This window comes from Neoarius graeffei, chromosome 4, assembly GCF_027579695.1.
Source record: "Neoarius graeffei isolate fNeoGra1 chromosome 4, fNeoGra1.pri, whole genome shotgun sequence".
Taxonomy (NCBI): Eukaryota; Metazoa; Chordata; class Actinopteri; order Siluriformes; family Ariidae; genus Neoarius; species Neoarius graeffei.
Genome location: NC_083572.1, coordinates 70,880,757 through 70,901,759, shown reverse-complemented (window position 1 = coordinate 70,901,759; position 21,003 = coordinate 70,880,757). Strand labels below are relative to the sequence as shown.

The window sequence follows — 21,003 nt, the reverse complement described above, 5'->3', positions numbered from 1 at the left end:
CGGTGCAGGAGCTGCGAGACATGTTCTGGTCCATGATGGCACCGCAACAACCACGCGACGTCAAGCTGGAGCAGGAAGCTGCGTGACAGGAAAGCCGTTGGTGAACCCTTCAACACCAGTTTAGCCTCCTGCAACAGGAAGTACACACCAGAACCACACCGGTCCCAGATACAGCGGTTGGTGTGCCAGACAGCGGTGCTGATGCGATGCCGCAGCACCCACCACCATCATCTCCATCGTCAGCAGAGCCACCTCGCTCCAACAGCCAAGTAACAAGCCATGGTGGAGAGGAAGCCCAGATTGCAGTGTCTAGGTGAGCAAGATGACGTTGAGCATTACTTGGTCACATTTGAAAGAGTGGCCGTGGCGTGTCAGTGGCCAACAACTGACTGGGCAGTAAGGTTAGCGCCCCTCCTGACGGGCAAGGCTAGGGCTGCTTATGTTGCTATGGACCAGCACGACGCCCTGAACTATGACAAGCTGAAGGAGGCTGTATTGGCCAAGTACAACATCAATAAGGAGACCTACCGGCTGAACTTCAGAGGTGTTGAGGTGAAGGAGGAGGAGTCACCAAAGGAGTTGTACACCTGCCTGCGAGACCTGTATCAACGATGGGTCCAGCCCGAGAAGCACACCAAGGAGCAGATTGGAGAAATGATAATCCTGGAACAGTTCCTTCGTTTGACATCCCCAGACCTCCAGGTGTGGATCAGGGAACTTGACCTGGTCTCAGCAGCCGAAGCTGCCTCCCTGGCAGATGTCTTTGTGGCAGCCCGGCAGAAGATGCAGCCATGGACCTATGCCCAATGGAGGGCAGGCAAAGACTCCAGCAGGCCCCAACGTCATCCTCCACCCACAAAGAGCAGCAGTGGACCGCCAAAGAAGTTCAACAGCAGCCAGACGTCTGTGGGTGGTAAGAGTGGTCCCCAGAATTATAACTCTGCTGTTAGGTCCAACCCTACTTTTAACCCCAGTAGCTCCAAAGTACCTGTGTGTTTTCAGTGTGGTGAGGAAGGTCATATTAAGCCCAAATGCCCAAACAATGCCATCCAGTCCAACATTTGTACAGTACCTAGAGCTAGCACCCCCAGAAAGTCGGTAGCTCTTAGCTTTCATACTGTAGTGTTAAATGTGCGGGAGGTTAAGGCACTGGTTGACACTGGCAGCATGCAGTCTCTAGTCAATGCTAATTATGTTTCAGCTCAACTTCATAATTATGCTGTGATGACCCAGTTAAAGTGTGTGCACAGAGATGAAAGGTCATACCCTACTGCAAGCGTGTATGTGAAGGTTTTAGGACAGCCTTATTTATTGGATGTCGGGGTAGTGGATAACTTATCCCATGATTTTGGGTCAGGATTTTCCTTTGTGTCAGCTCGTAGCTGGTAATAATGAGTGTAATGTGGCTGTGACCAGGGCAATGGCTAAGAGTAGCGAGGAGGAAACTCCACTTTCTGCTTTACCCTTTTTCAATGCAGATGTTGAGGCTCTGCCTGGTAAGAGCCGTAAGTCAAAAAGACAGAGAATACAGGAGAAGTTCCAGTTTGGAGTTTCTGGTAGTCAGGAGGATCCTTGTCTAGAGCTGGCAGATGTCCCTGTAAAAATTCCCCAAGATATGGCTTTAATGCAGCAGCAAGACCCAGATATTGGCCCTTTGTTTCGGCAGGCTCAGCTCAGTGTTGGGGAGGAGATGCCAGGGCAAGGTTTTGCTATCAAAGATGGAGTTTTGCATAAAGTGGGATGGGCTGAGGCCAGGATGGTGGTTCCATTGAAGGCTAGGGGGGTTGTCCTTGACTTGGGCCATTCCATACCATGGGCAGGCCATTTGGGCAAACATAAAACTGTTGCCAGAATCAGCCATTATTTTTATTGGCCAAGTATGGCAAAAGACATTGCAGATTTTTGTAAGACATGTCCTGAGTGTCAGAAAACTGCAAGCAGAGCTCCCCCTAAGGTCCCCTTAGAACCTCTTCCTATAGTGGGCATCCCTTTTGAGCAGTTGGGTATGGACGTAGTAGGTCCCCTTGAGCGCAGCAAAGCTGGGAATAGGTTCATGCTTGTGATTACTGATTACGCTATGAGATATCCAGAGGTTTTTGCTCTTAAAGATGTTAAGGCTAGGACTGTTGCCACGTGTCTAATCTAGTTGTTTTCAAGGGTGGGGTTTCCTAGAGCCATAATAACTGACCAGGGGTCCAACTTTATGTCTAAACTTCTCAAGCAGGTGTATGGGTTGTTAGGCATAAAAGGTATATGGACCACCCCTTATCACCCACAAACGGATGGCCTGACTGAACGGTTCAACCAGACCCTTAAGCAGATGCTACGTAAGTTTGTGGATGAATCGGGCTCTGACTGGGACAACTGGCTCCCCTACCTTCTATTTGCTTATCGCGAGGTGCCGCAGGCCTCAACTGGATTTGCACCTTTCGAATTGCTTTACGGACGTGACGTTCGAAGCCCCCTGGCACTCCTGAAAGAGACCTGGATGAAGGAGGAGACCCCACCATCTCAGGACACTCTTTATGTGTTGCAGATACGTGAGAGGCTGAAGAGCATGGCAGAACTGGCACAGCAGAACCTTGAGCAAGCCCAGCAGCACCAGAAATCCTACTACAACTGCAGGGCTCACGCTCAGAGTTTCAATCAGGGAGATAAGGTGTTGGTGATGCTGCCGAGTGACTCCAGTAAGTTGCTCGCCAAATGGCAAGGTCCCTTTGAGGTGGTGCGGAGGCTCGGCTCAACCACCTATGAAGTTGTCAAGCCAGGAAAGAGGCGCTCCATACGAGTGCTGCACGTCAACCTTCTGAAGGAGTGGAGGGAACGTCCAGGTGTGAGTGCAGAGTCCCTGATGATCCGTCAGGTGCAAGAAGAGGATGAGGTCGAGGAGCAGTACCTACCTTCACCAACAGAGGGTGCCCTTAACCTTGACCATCTCTCCCCTGACCAACAGGCGGCCATCAAGCAGCTCTTTGGTCCCCACCTGTTCAAAGAGCAACCAGGCCACACTCAGTTGGTGAGTCATCACGTTTCCCTGAGTGAGGGGACAGCTCCTCATTGCATGAGTTACAGGATTCTAGAGCAACTCCTTGATGGACTGAGGAAGGAGACTGACCAGATGCTCGCCATGGGGATTATCGAACCATCCAGCAGCGAGTGGTGCTCCCCAATAGTCCTTGTCCCAAAGAAGGACAGCAGTCTTCGGTTCTGCATTGATTTCAGGTATTTGAACTCTGTTTCTAAGTTTGATTCATACCCTACCCCGAGAATTGATGACCTTATTGACTCTCTTGGCTCAGCTAATTGGGTAACTACCTTAGACTTGGCCAAGGGATATTGGCAAGTCCCCCTGAGTGCTTCAACTAAAGAACTGACTGCATTTCGTACCCCTTGGGGGCTTTTTCAGTTCTCAGTCATGCCATTTGGGCTTCATGGTGCTGCTGCCACCTTCCAGAGATTGATGGATCGTGTGCTGGAGGGAACACAGGGGTACGCGGCTGCTTACCTTGATGTAATTATTTACAGTGCATCATGGGCGGAGCATCTACGTCACCTGCGTGAAGTCCTGAGGAGGATCGAGGAGGCAGGCCTGACCATCAATCCAGTTAAGTGTGCCATCGCTCGGAAGGAAGCAGAGTACCTGGGGTATGTAATTGGCGGGGGTGTCATCAAACCGCAGGTGCAGAAGCTGGAGGCTATCCAGCAGCGCCCTTTGCCCGAGACCAAGACCCAGGTGCGGTCATTCTTAGGCATGGCCGGGTGGTAAAGGAGATTCGTGCCAAACTTCTCGGTCAGGGCAGCCGCCCTCACAGACTTGACCCGAAAGAACTCCCCAGTCCAGGTCCGGTGGACAGAGGACGCCAGGAAGGCGTTCGAGGACATTAAGAATGCCCTTTGCCATAAATCTGTGTTGTACTGTCCTAATTTTGAAAAGCAATTTGTTTTGCAGACAGACGCCTCTGATACAGGTTTGGGGGCGGTGCTCTTGCAGGGTGAACCAGGCGAAAGACATCCAGTGGCGTACATCAGCTGGAAGCTGTATCCTAGGGAGGTGCGTTACTCAACCGTCGAGAAGGAATGCCTGGCGGTGAAACGGGCCCTTGACGCCTTCAGGTATTACCTCCTTGGCCGTGAGTTCCTGCTGGAGACAGACCATCGTCCTTTGCAGTGGATGGACCGCATGCGTGATTCCAACGCGTGCATCACCAGGTGGTACCTCTCCATGCAGCCCTTCTGATTTACCATCTGCCATATCCCAGGGAGGAATAATGCCACTGCAGATTTCCTCTCCTGCCTTCTGGCGTGAGACCAGAGGTGGGGGGATGGACCGCACATTTCCCTTGCCTCGCGGCTGCGAGGCAACCCTTGTTTCACTGCCTACCTGTGCCTAAACACACACACATACACACCGACTGGCAACTCCAGGAACATTGAGTTAAACGCTAAGACATTAAACTTTGCTGGTACTCTTTTGCCCATGAACACTGTTTCACCAAAGACATTTATGGAAAGAAAAATGCAACACAGACTATTTTTAATGTTTCTTTTTAATGTACCAAGTTGCTGCAGAGACTTAGGTGCTGAAAAGAAAAAAAGTAGCTTACCGTTTTTTGTCATGGTGATGAACTGTCTTGTCGCGTCCTGCAGGTGGCAAAAGAGTGCCGACATGAAACAGAGACTTATTTCGTTCCAGCCGCAATTGGTCCGGTCCATCTTGTCAGAACGTCATAGGGAAGACGGAGACGGCCCTGATCAAGCTGCTTCTATATCTCTGTATTTCGGTGATGTTTTGCAATGTTTAGTCTTAATGTTTATGTTGTCAACTTGTTGTTTAAATATTGTAGAATGTCCTTATGATGCATCAGAGTCTGTAATGTTATTGTTTGTGTTTGGTGATTTGTTGTGTGTTTCCCTTTTATGTCAGAATGGTGCTGGTCACCTTCTTTATGTATGTTAGTCTAGTCCTGTGTCTTTAGTCTAGCGTTTCATTTCATGTGGTGAGTTTGTTTTGACATTGACTTTGCTGCTGGTGGTTCTCTGCTCTTAAAGAGACATAGCAAATATTTTCTGGGACATTCGAGTTGACAACTTTTTGTATTTTCTTTTTGAAAATCTATTTTTGTACAAATCTATTTTTTTTCAATATCAAAAATACCAAAAAAAAAAAAAAAGGAACAGTATGTTTTGAACATTGTTTGGCTAAAAATTGCCACTAAGTTTTAAAAATAAAAACTCTTGCTTGGATTTTTTTTTGTCCTCTCTGTTTTTGGTCTGAGCCATTCGCCCCTAGTGGCACCCACACATCCATCCTGTTACAGCGTGGGAAGGACTTGGCTTTGGCTTGCCCCTTACTATAGCATGTCCATGTTCTCTTACCAATCGAGAATGTCTGTCTGTCTGTCTGTCTGTCTGTCATTCATCTGAAGCCCAAGTTATTTATAGGCTCTGACCACCTCCACATTAACCCCCTCAATGGAGACTATTAGTGGGAGTGGCCCAGACCTATGAAAGTCCACCACCATCTCTTTGGTCTTTGATGTATTTAACTGTAGTTGGTTGGACGAGCACCATGCAATGAAGTCTTCCATCAAGCCCTTGTGCTCCCCCTCCTGTCCATCCCTGGCACATCCCCTCATATCTGAGAACTTCTGCATGTTTCATGTCTCCAAGTTGTACTTAAATTCTGATGTGTATAGAGTGAAGAGGAAAGGGGAAAGTATAGTCCCCTGTGGTCCTCCTGTGCTGCTAATTACAGTCCCCTAAGTGCAGTCCCCTGACCTGAAATGCTGTGGTCTGCCAGTGAGGTAATCTGTGATCCAGGTCACAACATGTTGGTCCACTTGCAGCCTGGTCAGCTTTTCATTCAGTAAGAGGAGCTGTACGGTGTTGAAGGCACTGGAGAATTCAAAAAACATGATTCTCATAGCACCGCTTCCATTGTCCAGGTGAGAGTATGCCTGGTGGAAAAGGTAGAGGATGGCATCTTCTGGATCGGGCCATGGAGAAAATGCAGAAAGGGTAATGTTGTCTATTATATTTAAAACCCAAGTAGGGTCCAAAAATGGTGATTCACCTCAAGTCCTCATGAATGGAATCAGAATTCTAATAATATATATTTACATTTTTTATGTGCACTGATCAGTACATTCCATGTAGCTTATATTTCATACATGCGAAATACTATAGTACCAGTCCAAAGCTTGGCCACATCTTTGAATTCAGTGGTTTTTCTTTATTAATTAAAAGACACTTCATGTCTTAAAATAATGATGGACTGACATTTGTCTTTACTTAGTTGAGCAGTTCTTGACATAATAGGGATTAGGGCTATTCACTATATTTTTATGTACTGTATTTAATATATTTTATTATTTACTGTTTCTACATGTGTAAGCACATTGCTAGAAGCAAGAAGAAGCAAGAAGCCTTTATTTATCACACGTACACTCAAGCACAGACTTAAGCACATTATTCCTCTTCTGCATTTAACCCATCTGAAGCAGTGAACAATGAGCACACACACCCAGAGCAGTGGGCAGCCACACTACAGTGCCTGGGGAGCAGTTGGGGGTTAGGTGCCTTGTTCAAGGGCACTTCAGCCCACTTCAGCCATGGTTGCCCCATGTTAACCTAACCGCATTCCACTGTGGGGGAAGCCAGAGTAACCACTGACCCGGAGGAAACCCACACAGACACGGGGCGAGCATGTAAACTCCATACAGAAAGGCCCCCGTCAGCTGCTGGGCTCGAACCCAGAACATTCTTGCTGTGAGGCAACAGGACTACACTACACCACTGCACCACCCTATGGTGCTTCCATAGGCTAGCTAATAAATGTCATTGTTGAAATTTTGCTGTCTAAGATTAGCTTGCATTTTTGTTTGATTGCAGCTGGCTTGGCATGCTACTTTAAATGATGCTTAGTTTGCACTCATTGCACTCAGTTGTTGAATTGTGCATGAGGATTTATAGTGTGAGTGCCAGCTAATATCTGCATGTGTGACATAATATCATTTGCTTGTGAGCATGTTTTATTGTGCTCATGACATATATCTGACATCATAGGTTGCCAGCTAGCTTGTTAACTGGGATTTCTTCGTAAATATATGAAAGTAATGTTTACAAAATTTGTTCTATAAATACAAATGGCCTGTCTAATACAACCTCTTTCATCTTTATAAATAAAACAGCATTTACTAGATACATGACTATCTCTGTGATTTGCAGCTTCCATCTTGATTCCTCTAGCCATGATAAAGATTTCCTCTTGCAGTTGGGTGGGGTATGTTCCCAGAAAAGTCAAAACTACTGGCTTATTTTGTGGAATTTCAAGGATTCTGATTGATGACACCATTAGAGGGGAAAAAAAAAACCACACACAACCCCCACACATATCCACTGACTCAATTTCAGATTGTTTAGTTTCAGTTTCAACCTTTGATTGTGAGCTACTTGGTTTTTGTGAGTCATAGTCATTGTTTTTGCTGAAGGTAACTAAAAACAGTCTTTAAACTATAACAGACTTTTAGTTTATGTAGGTAAGTATATAAACTAAAAGTCTGTTATAGTTTAAAGACTGTTTTTCACTGAGCCTGAGGTGGATAATTGTTTTAGTATAAATACACAGATGATTATTTAAAACATTTTTAAAAAATCATCAGTGTATTTATACTAAAACAATTATCCACCTCAGGCTCAGTGAATATCGGTGAATAATAACCTCGACTTCGTTATTCACCAATATTCACTGAGCCTGAAGTGGATAATCATTGTATATTTTTGCTTATATATAGTGCTTGTTCTTATATTGTAGTTCTTTTTTTTTTTTCTAAGTAGCCACTCATTCACAGGAACTTGTACAGTTGTACAGACACTCCACATACTCCAAGACCAATAGAAAATGTATATTTTTGGATATGGTGAAGTGTTCTGTAAAGAGATGCTTATTTAGCATTTATGGAAGGAGTCTCCTGTAAGAAGCTTTGCACAAGGACACAACAAAATAAATGATCATCAATAACTGTTTTACAAAACATAATGTTTTGTTTTATTCCTTAAGTAATCTACATGGGATGGGTTGTTCTGTTCTTTCACATGACTCTACTTAAAAATGTGCCGCAATATTAACTTAATACACATAAATAGATGATCATTGATTTACTATATAAATTAGGTTTGAATATGATTTTTTTTATTTGTAGTAATATCGCTCTACATGCATGCCATTGTGGCACTTACACAAATTTTGATACTTGTGGTGATGCCTGCATTGTTGTTTCAGGCTGGACAATACTACCCAGCTGTCATTCACTATCAGCGTATTGTAACATGGCTTGAAATGGAGTACAGAACTAGAAAGGAGCAACAGCAGGCTATCAAAGCCCTCCTGATTATGGCCCATTTAAACATGGCTCTGTGTTACCTACGCCTGCAGCAATACTCTCAATCTGTGGAAAACTGCAATAAGGTATAGCATTCGATAACCCTCTATACATACCTCAGCGATAGAGTAGCTGCACACACAACAAAGACTTAACCATAGTAGTTTGTGAATGTGTACTGTTTGAATTGCTTTTGCTAGGTGGTTGAGCTGGACTCTGCAAATGAGAAGGCACTGTATCGGCATGGAGAGGCTCGTCTGTTGATGAATGAATTCAGTCTAGCCCTAGTGGATTTCCGGCAAGTTCTGCAGGTCAATCCCACCAACCGCGCAGCCCATTGGCAGATTGCTGTCTGCCAAAGCAAGATACGTGAACACCATGAGCATGATAAAAAGATCTATGCCAACATGTTCCAGAGATTTGCTGAACATGATGCCAAGGTACATAAACTTGTCAAACTATATTTAACAATTATTCACCAAAAGTGCTGTGAATATTGGTGAATAATAACCAAGATGAAGTCGAAGTTATTATTCACCTATATTCATTTTATTCATTCACCTAAATTCTTTTTAGTATAAATACATTTATTTTTAGGCGGCACGGTGGTGTAGTGGTTAGCGCTGTCGCCTCACAGCAAGAAGGTTCTGGGTTCGAGCCCAGTGCTTGACAGAGGCCTTTCTGTGTGGAGTTTGCATGTTCTCCCCATGTCTGCATGGGTTTCCTCCGGGGGCTCCAGTTTCCCCCCACAGTCCAAAGACAGGGAGTTTAGGTTAATTGGTGGCTCTAAATTGACCGTGAATGTGAGCGTAAATGGTTGTTTGTCTCTGTACTGGCCTCACTAAGCGTATGCGTACTCAGCTATCCAGCGCGTATAAACGGCTAGGTGAGGTGAACAAAGAAAAGATGCCGAGGGTATCCAATTCCTTTTCTCCTCTCCTTTATTTTACACACGAATTAAGCATATGTGCAAAATCATGCCGTAAAACTGAAAGCAAACACAAATAAAGACATCTTTTTAGCACATATTCGCTGTCTAAGTCGTTTCAGACTCCACATGTAACTTACTGTATGCATTGTTTTACATTGAGCATGCTAGCCGCCATTACTTGGAACACAAAGAATCTACTCGTTGTAGAAATACATCCATTTACATCTTAAACATTCTCTTATTTCACCTAAGAAACGTAAAGCATTTAATACAATACAATTTGAACACTGCGTTACTTACGGGCATTGCCCCCATGGGGTATAAAGAAACTTTATAAACTTGTAAACAGGATGCACATGTAGAGCGGCTTGCTCTGGCAAATGTCTCTGTCTTTCAGAGAACAGGAAATCGAAGCTTAACTGTATACCTTTGCACTGCGTTACCACTAGTGGTCAGTAGATGGCGCCTGTGCAGTGCAAATCACAGGAAAAACCTTATTCCAGGAACACAAAACGGATATATGTGGTCATTACGACCAGCACACTCCCTGCCTGGTATCTTAAGGATACCACACATCTATTACCTCTTAAGACACTTAAACACAATCAACATCCTGTTTAGGAGAGAAAAGTAACACAAGTTCAGTAACTGGTCTTTTGTACACTTTAGGAGTGCCTTGGCGAATAGCTCTGACATCTACAGTCCTTACAACATTGTCTTTGCTGGGAAAGGTTTTGATGACCATTGCCATCGGCCAGTGATTTCTTGGAACTGCATTGTCTTTCATCAGGACGATGTCTCCTTCTTGCAAGTTAGGTATTTTGTCCTGCCATTTGGCATGACTTTGCAGGGTGCTCAAGTACTCACGTTGCCATTTGTGCCAGAATGTCTCTGCAAGATGCTGTACCAGCTTCCACTGGTGACGGATGATCTCGGCCTTGCCAAAATCAGGTGGAGGTGATGACGGGGCTCCTGTCTTTTGTGTTAGGAGCATGGATGGGGTGAGTATAAGTGGGTTCTCGGGGTCAGTTGAAACAGGCAGCAGAGGTCTCGCATTCATGATCACACAAACCTCTGCCATGAGTGTGACGAGGACTTCATGTGTCAAAGAAGAGAAGCGTTGCTGCAGGAACGTGGAGTCCAGGATGCGATGAGCCACGCCGATGAGTCGCTCCCAGGCCCCTCCCATATGGGAGGCATGCGGGGGGTTGAATATCCATGTGCGTTGCTGATGTTGCAGGTAACGTTGCATGCCTGCGTCGTCTTCCAGATTCAGTTATTTTGATGCACCAGTAAAATTTGTCCCTCTGTCTGACATAATCTGTGTTGCAGGGCCTCTGATGGAGAAAAATCTCTGCAGAGCATTAAACCCTTTACTGCATAAGATGGGTCTAAATAGACCCGGCAGAGTTTAAATTTTCTATATCTTTATCATAATACATTTTTTTTGCTCAGCACTCCATGAATTCGTCAATTGACTTGTTTATGTCCCTTAGAAAGCTTCATTTCATTTTTGGCATCATTGCATTTTACGTAAAAATACCTTTTTTGTTAATACCCCTTTAATGCATAACATGGGTCTAAAAAGACCCGTATTCATTTTCTATGCAATTTCACCAAAGGCTTAGTTTTTCTTAGCTATATTGTAAAATGATCTTGATTCCTCATGCAATAATGCATCTTTTTATGATTTATGGAGTATTTATTCCCAGCACCAATACTTAATTTCATACTTTATGGTTACTCTTTGAAGTAGAAGACATTTTACATAATTATGTATTATTTAGACACATGGGTCTAAAAAGACCCGCTTTCATTTTCTATGTAACACTGTTCAAGGATCAGTTATTTGCAGTATTTTCAGTTATTTCATATCTGACTTATGATATTTAAATTATTTAAAAGTATAAAACAATACACTGACTCGGAGCATTGCATGAAAAGAGTTTATTCAAAGACTTACAGTAACAAGAACATTTTCTGAATGACATATTCAGAAAGAATTCTGAATGAATATAATTCTGATTCTATAATTCTGAATGAATTCTGAATTTTTTACATACATTTCAGTTCTTGCACATTTCACAAATCACCTGAGTGAATTTGTGTTCTTTGCACACGGGCCGTGCACAGCGGGAGCATGAGTGAGACACTTTTTTGTCTCGCGCAGAGGGACACAGGCTGCACCTCTTTCTCTTACTCTGCACGACACGGTTTGGCTCCTGTGGCTGGATGAACTGCCTCTGTAAGCCACACATCTCCATTGCCTGAATGACGTGTTTCTGCAGATGGAGACTGGTCTCCAGTCGCCTCCTCATCTGAGGCATGATTAGCTCTTGAGCCAATTCCTTGATGAAGAGGCGCCGGGTATTTGACACACCACCCATATAATCAGGGTGATGTGCTGTAAAAACAGTGAATGCATTTAGAGCAGCAACATCGACCACATTTTGCCAGAGCACCATAGGCCACCTCCTTGTTCGCCGCTTTGATGTATATGTTTGGACCATTTGGTCCATGAGATCCACGCCTCCTTTGGTTTTATTATAATACTGTATGACCTCTGGCTTTTTTTTCATACTTTCATCCACTGCTGTGTCGTCGTGCATGGTGCTGAGAAGAATGACAGCTTTTTTCTTCTTGGGGACGTAACTCACCATGGTCATGTCCCCACAGAAACCAAATGTGGAACTGTAGCGCTCCCTGGAGTTGGATGGCTTCATAATTGGCGGTATGTCTGCCTTGTTCTGCCTCAGTGTCCCCACAAGGGTGAGATTCTTCTCAAGTAGGCTCTGAGCCAGGGGAACGCTTGTAAAGAAGTTGTCCATGGTGATATTGCGACCTAAGAAGTGACAAAAAAAAAACATATATATTGTTTTATTTATTTGATTGACCATATAACCTAAATACTTTCATCTAAATATCATTGCTTCATGTTCATAAGCTGAAGCTAAATAACATTGACTACAGTGTGTGTAATACAGCATATTCACCTGTTTGTCTGATGACACTGCACAGCTGTTGGACAACTTTCTCACCAAGGTTCTTCTGTGTCTTCTCTCCTGGCTGTTTCCCAGTGTAGACTGTGCCATTTATTGCATAAGGCACCCGCGCATCACACATCCAGAATATTTTAATGCCATACTTTGCAGGCTTGTTGGGCATGTACTGCAGGAACCTGCATCTTCCCCGGAAGGGCACCAGCTGCTCATCAATGGTGACACAATCACTGGAGATGAACTGTTCTCTGCAGTTCACCAGGAAACACTCCCAGACATACCTAAAGGCGGCCAAATGGTCAGTTTCCAGACGCAAAGCTCTGGTCCTCTTGTCATCAAAGCGGAGAAATTTTCGAATCTCTTCAAACCTTGTGAGCCCCATAGTGGCCTTATACATTGGATTCTGCAGGGGATCCAGAAACAGCTCTCTCAAATCCACATCCCAACTTTTCTCTCCTCCTGCAAGCAGTGACAACCCAATGAAAGCGTTTAATTCGATTTCATCGATGGCTTTCCACTCTTTTCCCCTCTCTGCTGCAACTCTTCTTCCCTCATGATTGGTGCACTTGATGATCTCAGTCATGATGTTGTCACTGATGAACTTCATCCAGGCATCCTTAGGTGACACAGCCATTGATCCAGGGGCAGGTCCGGGGCAGCAGCGCAGGATGTTATGCGTTTTTGTTTTGCTGTGAGGGGGAGGATGTTCGCTCCAGTATGATCCAGTCTTACTCTCTCTTTCTCTCTCTGGATCTGCTCCTCTGGCTCTGTATCTGATGAGCCTTCTGAATCGGAGTCATCAGAAGTCATTTCTCCTGGCACATAATCTGGGTCCCCTTCTTCTGATACGTCAGACTCTGATTCAGGACCCCCTAGTGCACCCTCTTCATCACTGTCATTGCTGACCATCGCTGCCACCATTTCAGTTGTGAACTTGGGATGACGATGAGCCATGACACTGAAAGAAGAATGTGATAAAAGCATATTTATAGTTTGAAATGAAAGATGCATGGAAATGTAATTTATATATATATATATATATATATATATATATATAGTTCATGTTCACATTTATTCATTTGATCACACTTCATAATAACTTTTCCTCCTTGAGAACAAGTATGACTATAGGCCTAACTAGTGATTCACAATGAAATCACAATGAAATCACAGAAAAAAAGACAAACAAGTTAACAAAAACTAAATAATGTGTAGGCTAGTAAATGCTTGTGAATGTGGATGTATTATAAAGTACTAACATTTATTCAGTATGATTAGGATGACATTTTGTGCTAAAACTAGTTACATGAGATGAATGCTAATGACTAGCTAACTGGTGATATTAGCCTTTCTCACAAGTGAAGGTCACTTTGCTAATATTAGCCTTTCTCACAAGTGAAGGTCACTTTGCTAATATTAGCCTTTCTCACAAGTGAAGATCACTTTGCTAATATTAGCCTTTCTCACAAGTGAAGATCACTTTGCTAATATTAGCCTTTCTCACAAGTGAAGGTCACTTTGCTAATATTAGCCTTTCTCACAAGTGAAGGTCACTTTGCTAATATTAGCCTTTCTCACAAGTGAAGGTCACTTTGCTAATATTAGCCTTTCTCACAAGTGAAGGTCACTTTGCTAATATTAGCCTTTCTCACAAGTGAAGGTCAAAGTATGTAAAATTGTGATTCTTCTCTTTCTACTTCTGTAGTATACTGCATAATTATATCCCACAACAGTTATTCACAAAAATAATGATGTACATGAACACTTACATGTAATTTTGGAGTTTTGAAGTTCTGAGTCTTCACAATCAACAGGTCAACAGTGGTCAACAGTGGTCCGCAGTATTTGTGTTCCTGACTGGAAACACTTGCAAATATATTTTAGTTCCTAATGTGAGTCACTTTAGATCCATGTCTGCAATAATGGATCAATTATTTGTCTGTGCTTGTTTATAATATATAAAATAAATAATAGTGTTGTACATAGAAAACTACCTAAATTATGACATTTTAATCTATTTCTATTTAAAATATAATAATTGTGGAAGTTGTAACTGGAAAAAAACAACAACAACTTACATTTCCATTATAAACGAATGCGGGTCTTTTTAGACCCATGTCTAGAAATTAGTGTAGTAATTCCAAATCCATGTTTATTTATAAATTGAAAATGTAGAGAAATAAAAAAATCACTTTCCTTACATTAAGGAGTACCTAAATAATTACTTTTATAAGTATAATGGGATTAATTGTATTGGTTTTAGAAGTTGTGAGAGTGAATATAACATTAATGCTGACACCTCTCGTCCGACGGCAGACGACCTCCCATGGCCCAAACACGTCCAGGCCGACGTACGTGAAAGGTGGGGCGGCTTGAAGCCTGTCTGCGGGCAGATCTGCCATCAGCTGATGTTCTATCTTGCCACGCAATCTCCTGCAGGTGACACACCGGAATAGTGTGCCTCTAATGCATTTCTTCGCACCCACCAGCCACAGCCCAGCGTCCCTGATGGCTCCCTCTGTGAAGTGTCTGCCCTGGTGTTTTACCTGCTCATGGTAGTGGCGCACAAGGAGAGTCGTAAGGTGGTGCTGAGCTGGGATGATGAGGGGATTGGTACGGTTCACCTCAAGGCCGGACTGTGTAATGTGTCCGCCAACTCTGAGAAGTCCACAGCTGTCAATCAGTGGGCGCAGCTTTGCAATGTGGCTGTGTTTTGGAATGTCTGTCTTACTCTGTATGTTGCTGAATTCAGTAGGATATCTTTCCTGTTGCATGTTCTTGATCAGTATGTTTTTTGCCTTTTCCAGGTTCTCTGGTGTGATTGCTTTCTTACAGGTATGACACCCTCTGCATGTGTTGTCTTTGTTCGTTTGCCTGAAACACTGAGCAATGTGAATCAAGAGCGCAAGTGCTCTCAGTACAGAAGTCCACTTTGAGAAACGCTTGAAGCGCTCAGTTCCTAAGCTGCGTTGTGTGGTTTCAGTGATTAATACTGTGGTCTGAGGTCTGATTTCAGAGTCTGACTCTGGGTCAACAAGATGGAACAGAGGCTGGTGATGTTCTGGAGGCTTACCAGACAGGAAGTCAGGTCCGGTCAGCCAGTTGGTATCTCTCAGCGATGCAGCAGGAACAGATCTGGAGCCATGGTCGGCCGGGTTGAGCTCTGAGGGGACATACTTCCACTGTTGGGGTGAAGTTGCTTGTCAGATGCGTTGCACCCTATTTATGTAAACATAAAATCGTCTTTGTTCATTGTTAATATACCCTAACACAACTTTGCTGTCAGAATAAAAAGTCACAAAGTTCATGTGCAGGTCTATGCTACTCACAACAGTCTCCGCTATCTCGACAGCAAGGACTGCCGCGCAGAGTTCGAGTCTGGGGATTGTGGTCTCTTTCACTGGTGCCAGCTTTGCTTTGCCAAGCACAAATCCGACTTCGGAGTGTCCATTTTCATCGGTCACCTTCAGGTAGGCGACTGCTGCAATTGCTTTGGTTGAAGCATCCGCAAACACACACAACTCTCTCGAGCTTGCTGCAGAGGTGGAGAGAGATGTGTAGCAGCAGGGGATGTCTATGTCTTGAAGGCATTGTAGGGAGGACTTCCATTTCACCCACTCTGCTTTGAGGTGTTCAGGTAACAGAGAGTCCCACTCACCATTTCCCATGGTCAGCTCTCTCAGCAGCAATCTTCCTTGTATGGTGACAGGTGAGAGAAAGCCAAGCGGGTCGAAGATGCTGTTTATGGTTGAGAGCACGCCTCTGCGTGTGAAGGGCTTGTCATCTATCTGCACTTGAAAGGTGAATGCGTCTGTGACAATGTTCCAGCTGATACCCAGGCTACGCTGCATGGGGACGTCATCAGTGGCAAAGTCCAGGTCTTTGATGCTGCTTGCACGGTCCTCAGGCGGAAATTCAGCCATTACCGCTGTGCTGTTTGATGTAATCTTGTGCAACTGAATGCGGTTGTGGGAGAGCATCTCTTGCGCTCGCTTCACCACACTGATGGCCTCGGACTCTGTTGCAAACGACTTCAGAGCATAAAAGTCTCTCTCGATGAATGCTCTGACATCTGAGCCGAACTCAGATTCTGCTTCTCTCGCTGCCCTTCTGAGGCAGTATATTGCTACAGCAGGAGATGGTGTGTTGCCAAACACATGGACACGCATTCTGTAGTCCGCGATGTCATTGTCCCAGTTGTTGTCATGGAACCACAGAAACCTCAGGTAGTCTCTGTGCTCCTCCTTGACTACAAAGCAGTAAAACATGTGTTGAATATCTGCAGTCACAGCAATTTTCTCTCTTCTGAACCTGACGAGGACACCTAACAGGTCATTGTTCAGATCTGGGCCTTTGAGCAGGACATTGTTAAGCGAGATCCCTTCATACTGGGCACTTGAATCAAACACTATTCAAATCTGTCTGGGTTTCTTGGGATGGTAGATGCCAAAAGATGGCAAATACCAGCTTTCTTGTCCTTCTTGGAGGACTGGGGCAATCTCTGCATGGTGACTGTCAATCATTTTTTGCATGAACTGCATGTATTGTTCCCTCATGACAGGATTTTTCTCTAGTGTGTGGCAAACTGACTTAAGTCTTTTTATAGCATAGTCTCTGTTGTTGGGCAGATGTTTTCTCGGAGCCTGGAAAGGTAAGGGTGCGACCCAGCTTTGGGTGCTATCTTGACATACCTCACTATCCATGATCTTCAGGAAGTTGAGGTCATCGATAGATGGAGCAGGTTGGTGGTCTTTGTCGGTACAGTGGAAAATGGAGGACTCCAGGTCGTCCCCATGGAGCAGAGAAGCAGTGTGGGCAGCGGCTTGCTGAGGTGGAGGAACTTGAAGGACTGAGTGGCTGTGTGGAGAGTCTTTCACGCATAGCTGGCTGTGGCAGGGTGCGAGGTAGCTGGGGTGGCCATTTCCTAGGACGCATGTCTTGAGGAAAGTGACTGAGGAGGGGCGGTGCGCTGTGCCGAGGCACACATCACCGACCACCACCCAGCCGAGGTCTAACTTTTGAGCGAATGGGGCATTGTCTGGGCCGTTGATTTGTTTCCTGACCTTGTGTATTTTCAAAATGTCTCTTCCTAGCAACAACAGTATTTGAGCATTAGAGTCTATGGGGGGAATCTCACTGGCTATGCATCTCAGGTGAGGGTGATGCAAAGCTGCACTGGGTGTTGGGATTTCAGACCTATTGTCTGGGAGTTCATCGCATTCAATGAGGACTGGTAGAGGGATGCAGGTCTTCTCATCCAGTGACTCCAGCATGTAGCCACACACTCTCCTACCGAACGTCTCCATGCTGCCCGCACATGTCTTGAGAGTGTACGAAGATGGGGTGCTTTTGTCGCCGAATATCTCAAAGAATTCTGATCGTGCAAGGGACTTGTTACTTTGCTCATCGATGATTGCATATACTCTAGTTGCTGCTTCTCTCTGGCCTTGTGGGTAGACAGTAACTAAACATATTTTGGAGCAACCTCTAGCGCTCATCCCCTCACCGCATACTTCAGTGTACTTAGAGGAGACAATCTCTGGAGGCTGCTGGTTCTCACGGCCCTCCCAGCCGTCCTCTGACGCAGGTGGGGGTGGCTTTGCTTTCCATGGTGAAGGACCTGGGTGGAGGGCTTCGACATGCTTGTTGCTCTGACATTCAGCACGTGTTATGGTTTTGTCACAGTTCTTTGCAATGTGTGTGGTTGAAGCACAACAGCAATAGCAGATGGAATTGTCTTTGAGATATTGTTTACGGTCAGCTAGCAGTTTGTCTCTAAAGCTCCTACATGATCCTAATAAATGGGGCTTTTTGTGGATTGGGCAATGCTTGGTGAGATCTGAAGTGTCAGTTACAGGCTCACCTTTCTGGCTGGACTTGGCAACTTGAGTCCTGTGGACTGCAACGGGCTGATTCACTTTGCTCTGGAAGCTTTTGCGCTTGTCTCTGTTTGTGGCAGGTTGAGGAGGCATTGTGACTCTGAAACTGGGATCATTTCTTGCCTTGGCTTGGCTCTGAATGAAATTGACAAACACACTGAATGGAGGGAAGAAGATCTGGTGCTCACGCTTTATCTGAGAACCGTAGAACATCCACTTCTCCTGTAGGCTGTACAGGAGCTTTTCTACGATTGGGGCTACTCCCCTAGCAGTGTCTAAGTAAGCTAGTCCTGGAAGAAATACATCCTGCTTTGCGGCATACAGTTCTTGTAATAAGTCGGCTAAGTCACGTAGCTTGGCTGGCTCTTTGCTTGATATTTTTGGGAAGCTTTCTAGTCTGGCGAACAGCGCCCCTTCGATGGCTTCAGGGGTGCCGTAGCACTCTTCCATGCGCCGCCAGATGTCATCAAGGCCACCCTGGGGATTTCTGATGTATGCTGCTCTGAGCCTATGTGCTTGCTCAGGCGACTCTTTGCCGAGCCATTTGATGAGGAGGTCAGTCTCTTCTGCTACTGTCAGGCCTATATTGTCTATGGCATTGTAGAATGAAGCTTTCCACGCCCAGTAATTCTCTGCCTTATCATCAAACTTGATCAGTCCTGTGGAGACGATTTGATTTCTAGCGATGAACTTTGCCAGGTCAGCCGTCGGGGAGCTGTGGCCATCTTGGGCAGGTGTGAGACAAGGCGAGGCAGGGCGCGGAGCAGGAGCGGGAAGCCCATAGTCTTTTCCTCCCTGCCATGCTTTGTTGCTGGCTTGGGGTGGCATGTAGTTTGCACTTGCAGGTGGCATGGGTGGTTGTTGTAGCTGTAGTGGTAACTGTGGCAGTGATGGCAGCTGCCTTGGAGCTGGTGTTGGTCTCTGGGTCCGTGCTGGTGAAGTACCTTTGGTCCAGCTCTGACCCAGGTTGCCCGAGACTGCTGTCGTCGTCTAATTCGGCCTGAAGAACTGCTGCTTTGGCTATTGCAGCCTCCATTTCTTTCTTACACTGCAATGCTTCTAATTCAGCTTCTGCTTTGGCTTTCTGAAGTTTCAGTGCCATTTCTCTTTCAGAATAGGCAGCTTTGGTTCTTGCTGCTTGGGCTTTTGCCTTAGCAGCTGCTAACATTGTGCTCTTTCGAGAGCTGCTGGTTGATCCCTGTTGGGACGGAGCACAAACAGAGCCTGATGCAGATAGCTCTGATCTCACCTCCCAGTCTCTGACTTCTGCTTCAGTCACACCAGGAGGAAGTGGCATTTCGGTCGGGTAATCCATGTCTTATGGAGCAGGCAAGTCTGGACAACTCACGTGGTGAGCGCAGATTAATGGCGTCGTCTTGACAGGCAAAAGTTCTTAGTAGCAGGCGAAGTTCTGTCTAATTCTTGACAGGCAAGGGTCTGCCCTTTTACTGTACTGGCCTCACTAAGCGTATGCGTACTCAGCTATCCAGCGTGTATAAACGGCTAGGTGAGGTGAACAAAGAAAAGATGCCGAGGGTATCCAATTCCTTTTCTCCTCTCCTTTATTTTACACACAAATTGAGCATATGTGCAAAATCACGCTGTAAAACTGAAAGCAAACACAAATAAAGACATCTTTTTAGCACATATTCGCTGTCTAAGTTGTTTCAGACTCCACATGTAACTTACTGTATGCGTTGTTTTACATTGAGCATGCTAGCCACCATTACTCGGAACACAAAGAATCTACTCGTTGTAGAAATACATCCATTTACATCTTAAACATTCTCTTATTTCACCTAAGAAACATAAAGCATTTAATACAATTTGAACACTGTGTTACTTATGGGCATTGCCCCGTGGGGTATAAAGAAACTTTATAAACTTGTAAACAGGATGCACATGTAGAGTGGCTTGCTCTGGCAAATGTCTCTGTCTTTCAAAGAACAGGAAATCGAAACTTAACTGCACTGTGTTACCACTAGTGATCAGTAGATGGCGCCTGTGCAGTGCAAATCATAGGAAAAACCTTATTCAGGAACACAAAACGGATATACAGTATGTGGTCATTAAGACTAGCACAGTCTCTATGTTGCCCCTTTTCCACCAAAGCAGTTCCAGGGCTGGTTCGGGGCCAGTGCTTAGTTTGGAACCGGGTTTTCTGTTTCCACTGACAAAGAACTGGCTCTGGGGCCAGAAAAAATGGTTCCAGGCTAGCACCAACTCTTTGCTGGGCCAGAGAGAAGAACCGCTTACGTCAGCGGGGGGGGGCGGAGTTGTTAAGACCAACAACAATAGCAAGATCGTGAAAGGTCGCCATTTTTAAGCGGCGAGAAGCAGCAGCTGTACAAATGCGAAGTCATCCATTATTATTATTGTTGTTGCTGCTGCTGCTTCTTCTCCATGTTGTCGTTGCTACGATGTTCACGCCAAGGTTTATACAAACACAGCGACGTAACTGACGTATACAGCGATGTAATGACGTGGCTCCACTTAGCACCCCGAGCTATGGAAAAGCAAACTGGTTCTCAGCTGGCTCGCAAGTTGAACGAGTTGTGAACCAGCCCTGGAACTGATTTGGTGGAAAAGGGGTATTAGTCAGCCCTGCAATGATCTGGCGACTTGTCCAGGGTGTATTTTGCCTCGTGCCCATAATCAGCTGGGATAGGCTCCAGCTTGCTCGCAACCCTACGCAGGATATGTGGCTAGGGATAATGGATGGATGGATGGATAAATTCTTTTTAGTATTAATACAAAGGTGATTACTGAAAATCACACATGCTGATTGGTCGAGAAATTTGTATTATTTCTCG

General features: G+C 45.0%; 2 protein-coding genes across 4 annotated transcripts in view; one reads left to right on the top strand and one right to left on the bottom strand.

The window, feature by feature from the left end:
* Positions 1 to 21,003, top strand: part of LOC132884605 (peptidyl-prolyl cis-trans isomerase FKBP5-like) — a 66,371-nt gene that overhangs the window by 44,207 nt on the left and 1,161 nt on the right. The window contains exons 6-7 of the mRNA XM_060918450.1: positions 8,282 to 8,467; positions 8,582 to 8,821. Coding sequence (XP_060774433.1) covers positions 8,282 to 8,467; positions 8,582 to 8,821 — 426 coding nt within the window. The remainder of the gene's footprint in view (positions 1 to 8,281; positions 8,468 to 8,581; positions 8,822 to 21,003) is intronic.
* Positions 11,351 to 19,044, bottom strand: LOC132885197 (piggyBac transposable element-derived protein 4-like). Of its 3 annotated transcripts, XR_009654559.1 has the most exons (5): positions 15,641 to 19,044; positions 14,611 to 15,530; positions 14,081 to 14,177; positions 12,306 to 13,269; positions 11,351 to 12,154 (listed from the first exon to the last, which is right to left on the bottom strand). XR_009654559.1 is itself a non-coding variant. In XM_060919575.1 (4 exons), the coding sequence occupies exons 3-4, from the start codon at positions 12,943 to 12,945 to the stop codon at positions 11,379 to 11,381; spliced, it is 1,416 nt and encodes a 471-aa protein (XP_060775558.1). In that variant the 5' UTR covers positions 12,946 to 13,269; positions 14,081 to 14,177; positions 14,611 to 15,633; the 3' UTR covers positions 11,351 to 11,378. The 3 variants fall into 3 exon arrangements, 2 of the variants coding, with proteins under 2 accessions (XP_060775558.1, XP_060775556.1); XM_060919575.1 differs by lacking the exon at positions 15,641 to 19,044 and having other exon boundaries at positions 14,611 to 15,633; XM_060919573.1 differs by lacking the exons at positions 14,611 to 15,530; positions 15,641 to 19,044 and having other exon boundaries at positions 14,081 to 14,242.

Coding starts and splice junctions, on each gene's coding strand:
- LOC132885197 (XM_060919575.1), bottom strand. CDS start 12,945: ATGGCTGTGTCACCTAAGGATGCCTGGATGAAGTTCATCAGTGACAAC. Junction 12,155..12,305: donor CAGTGTCATCAGACAAACAG/GTGAATATGCTG, acceptor GTCACTTCTTAG/GTCGCAATATCACCATGGAC.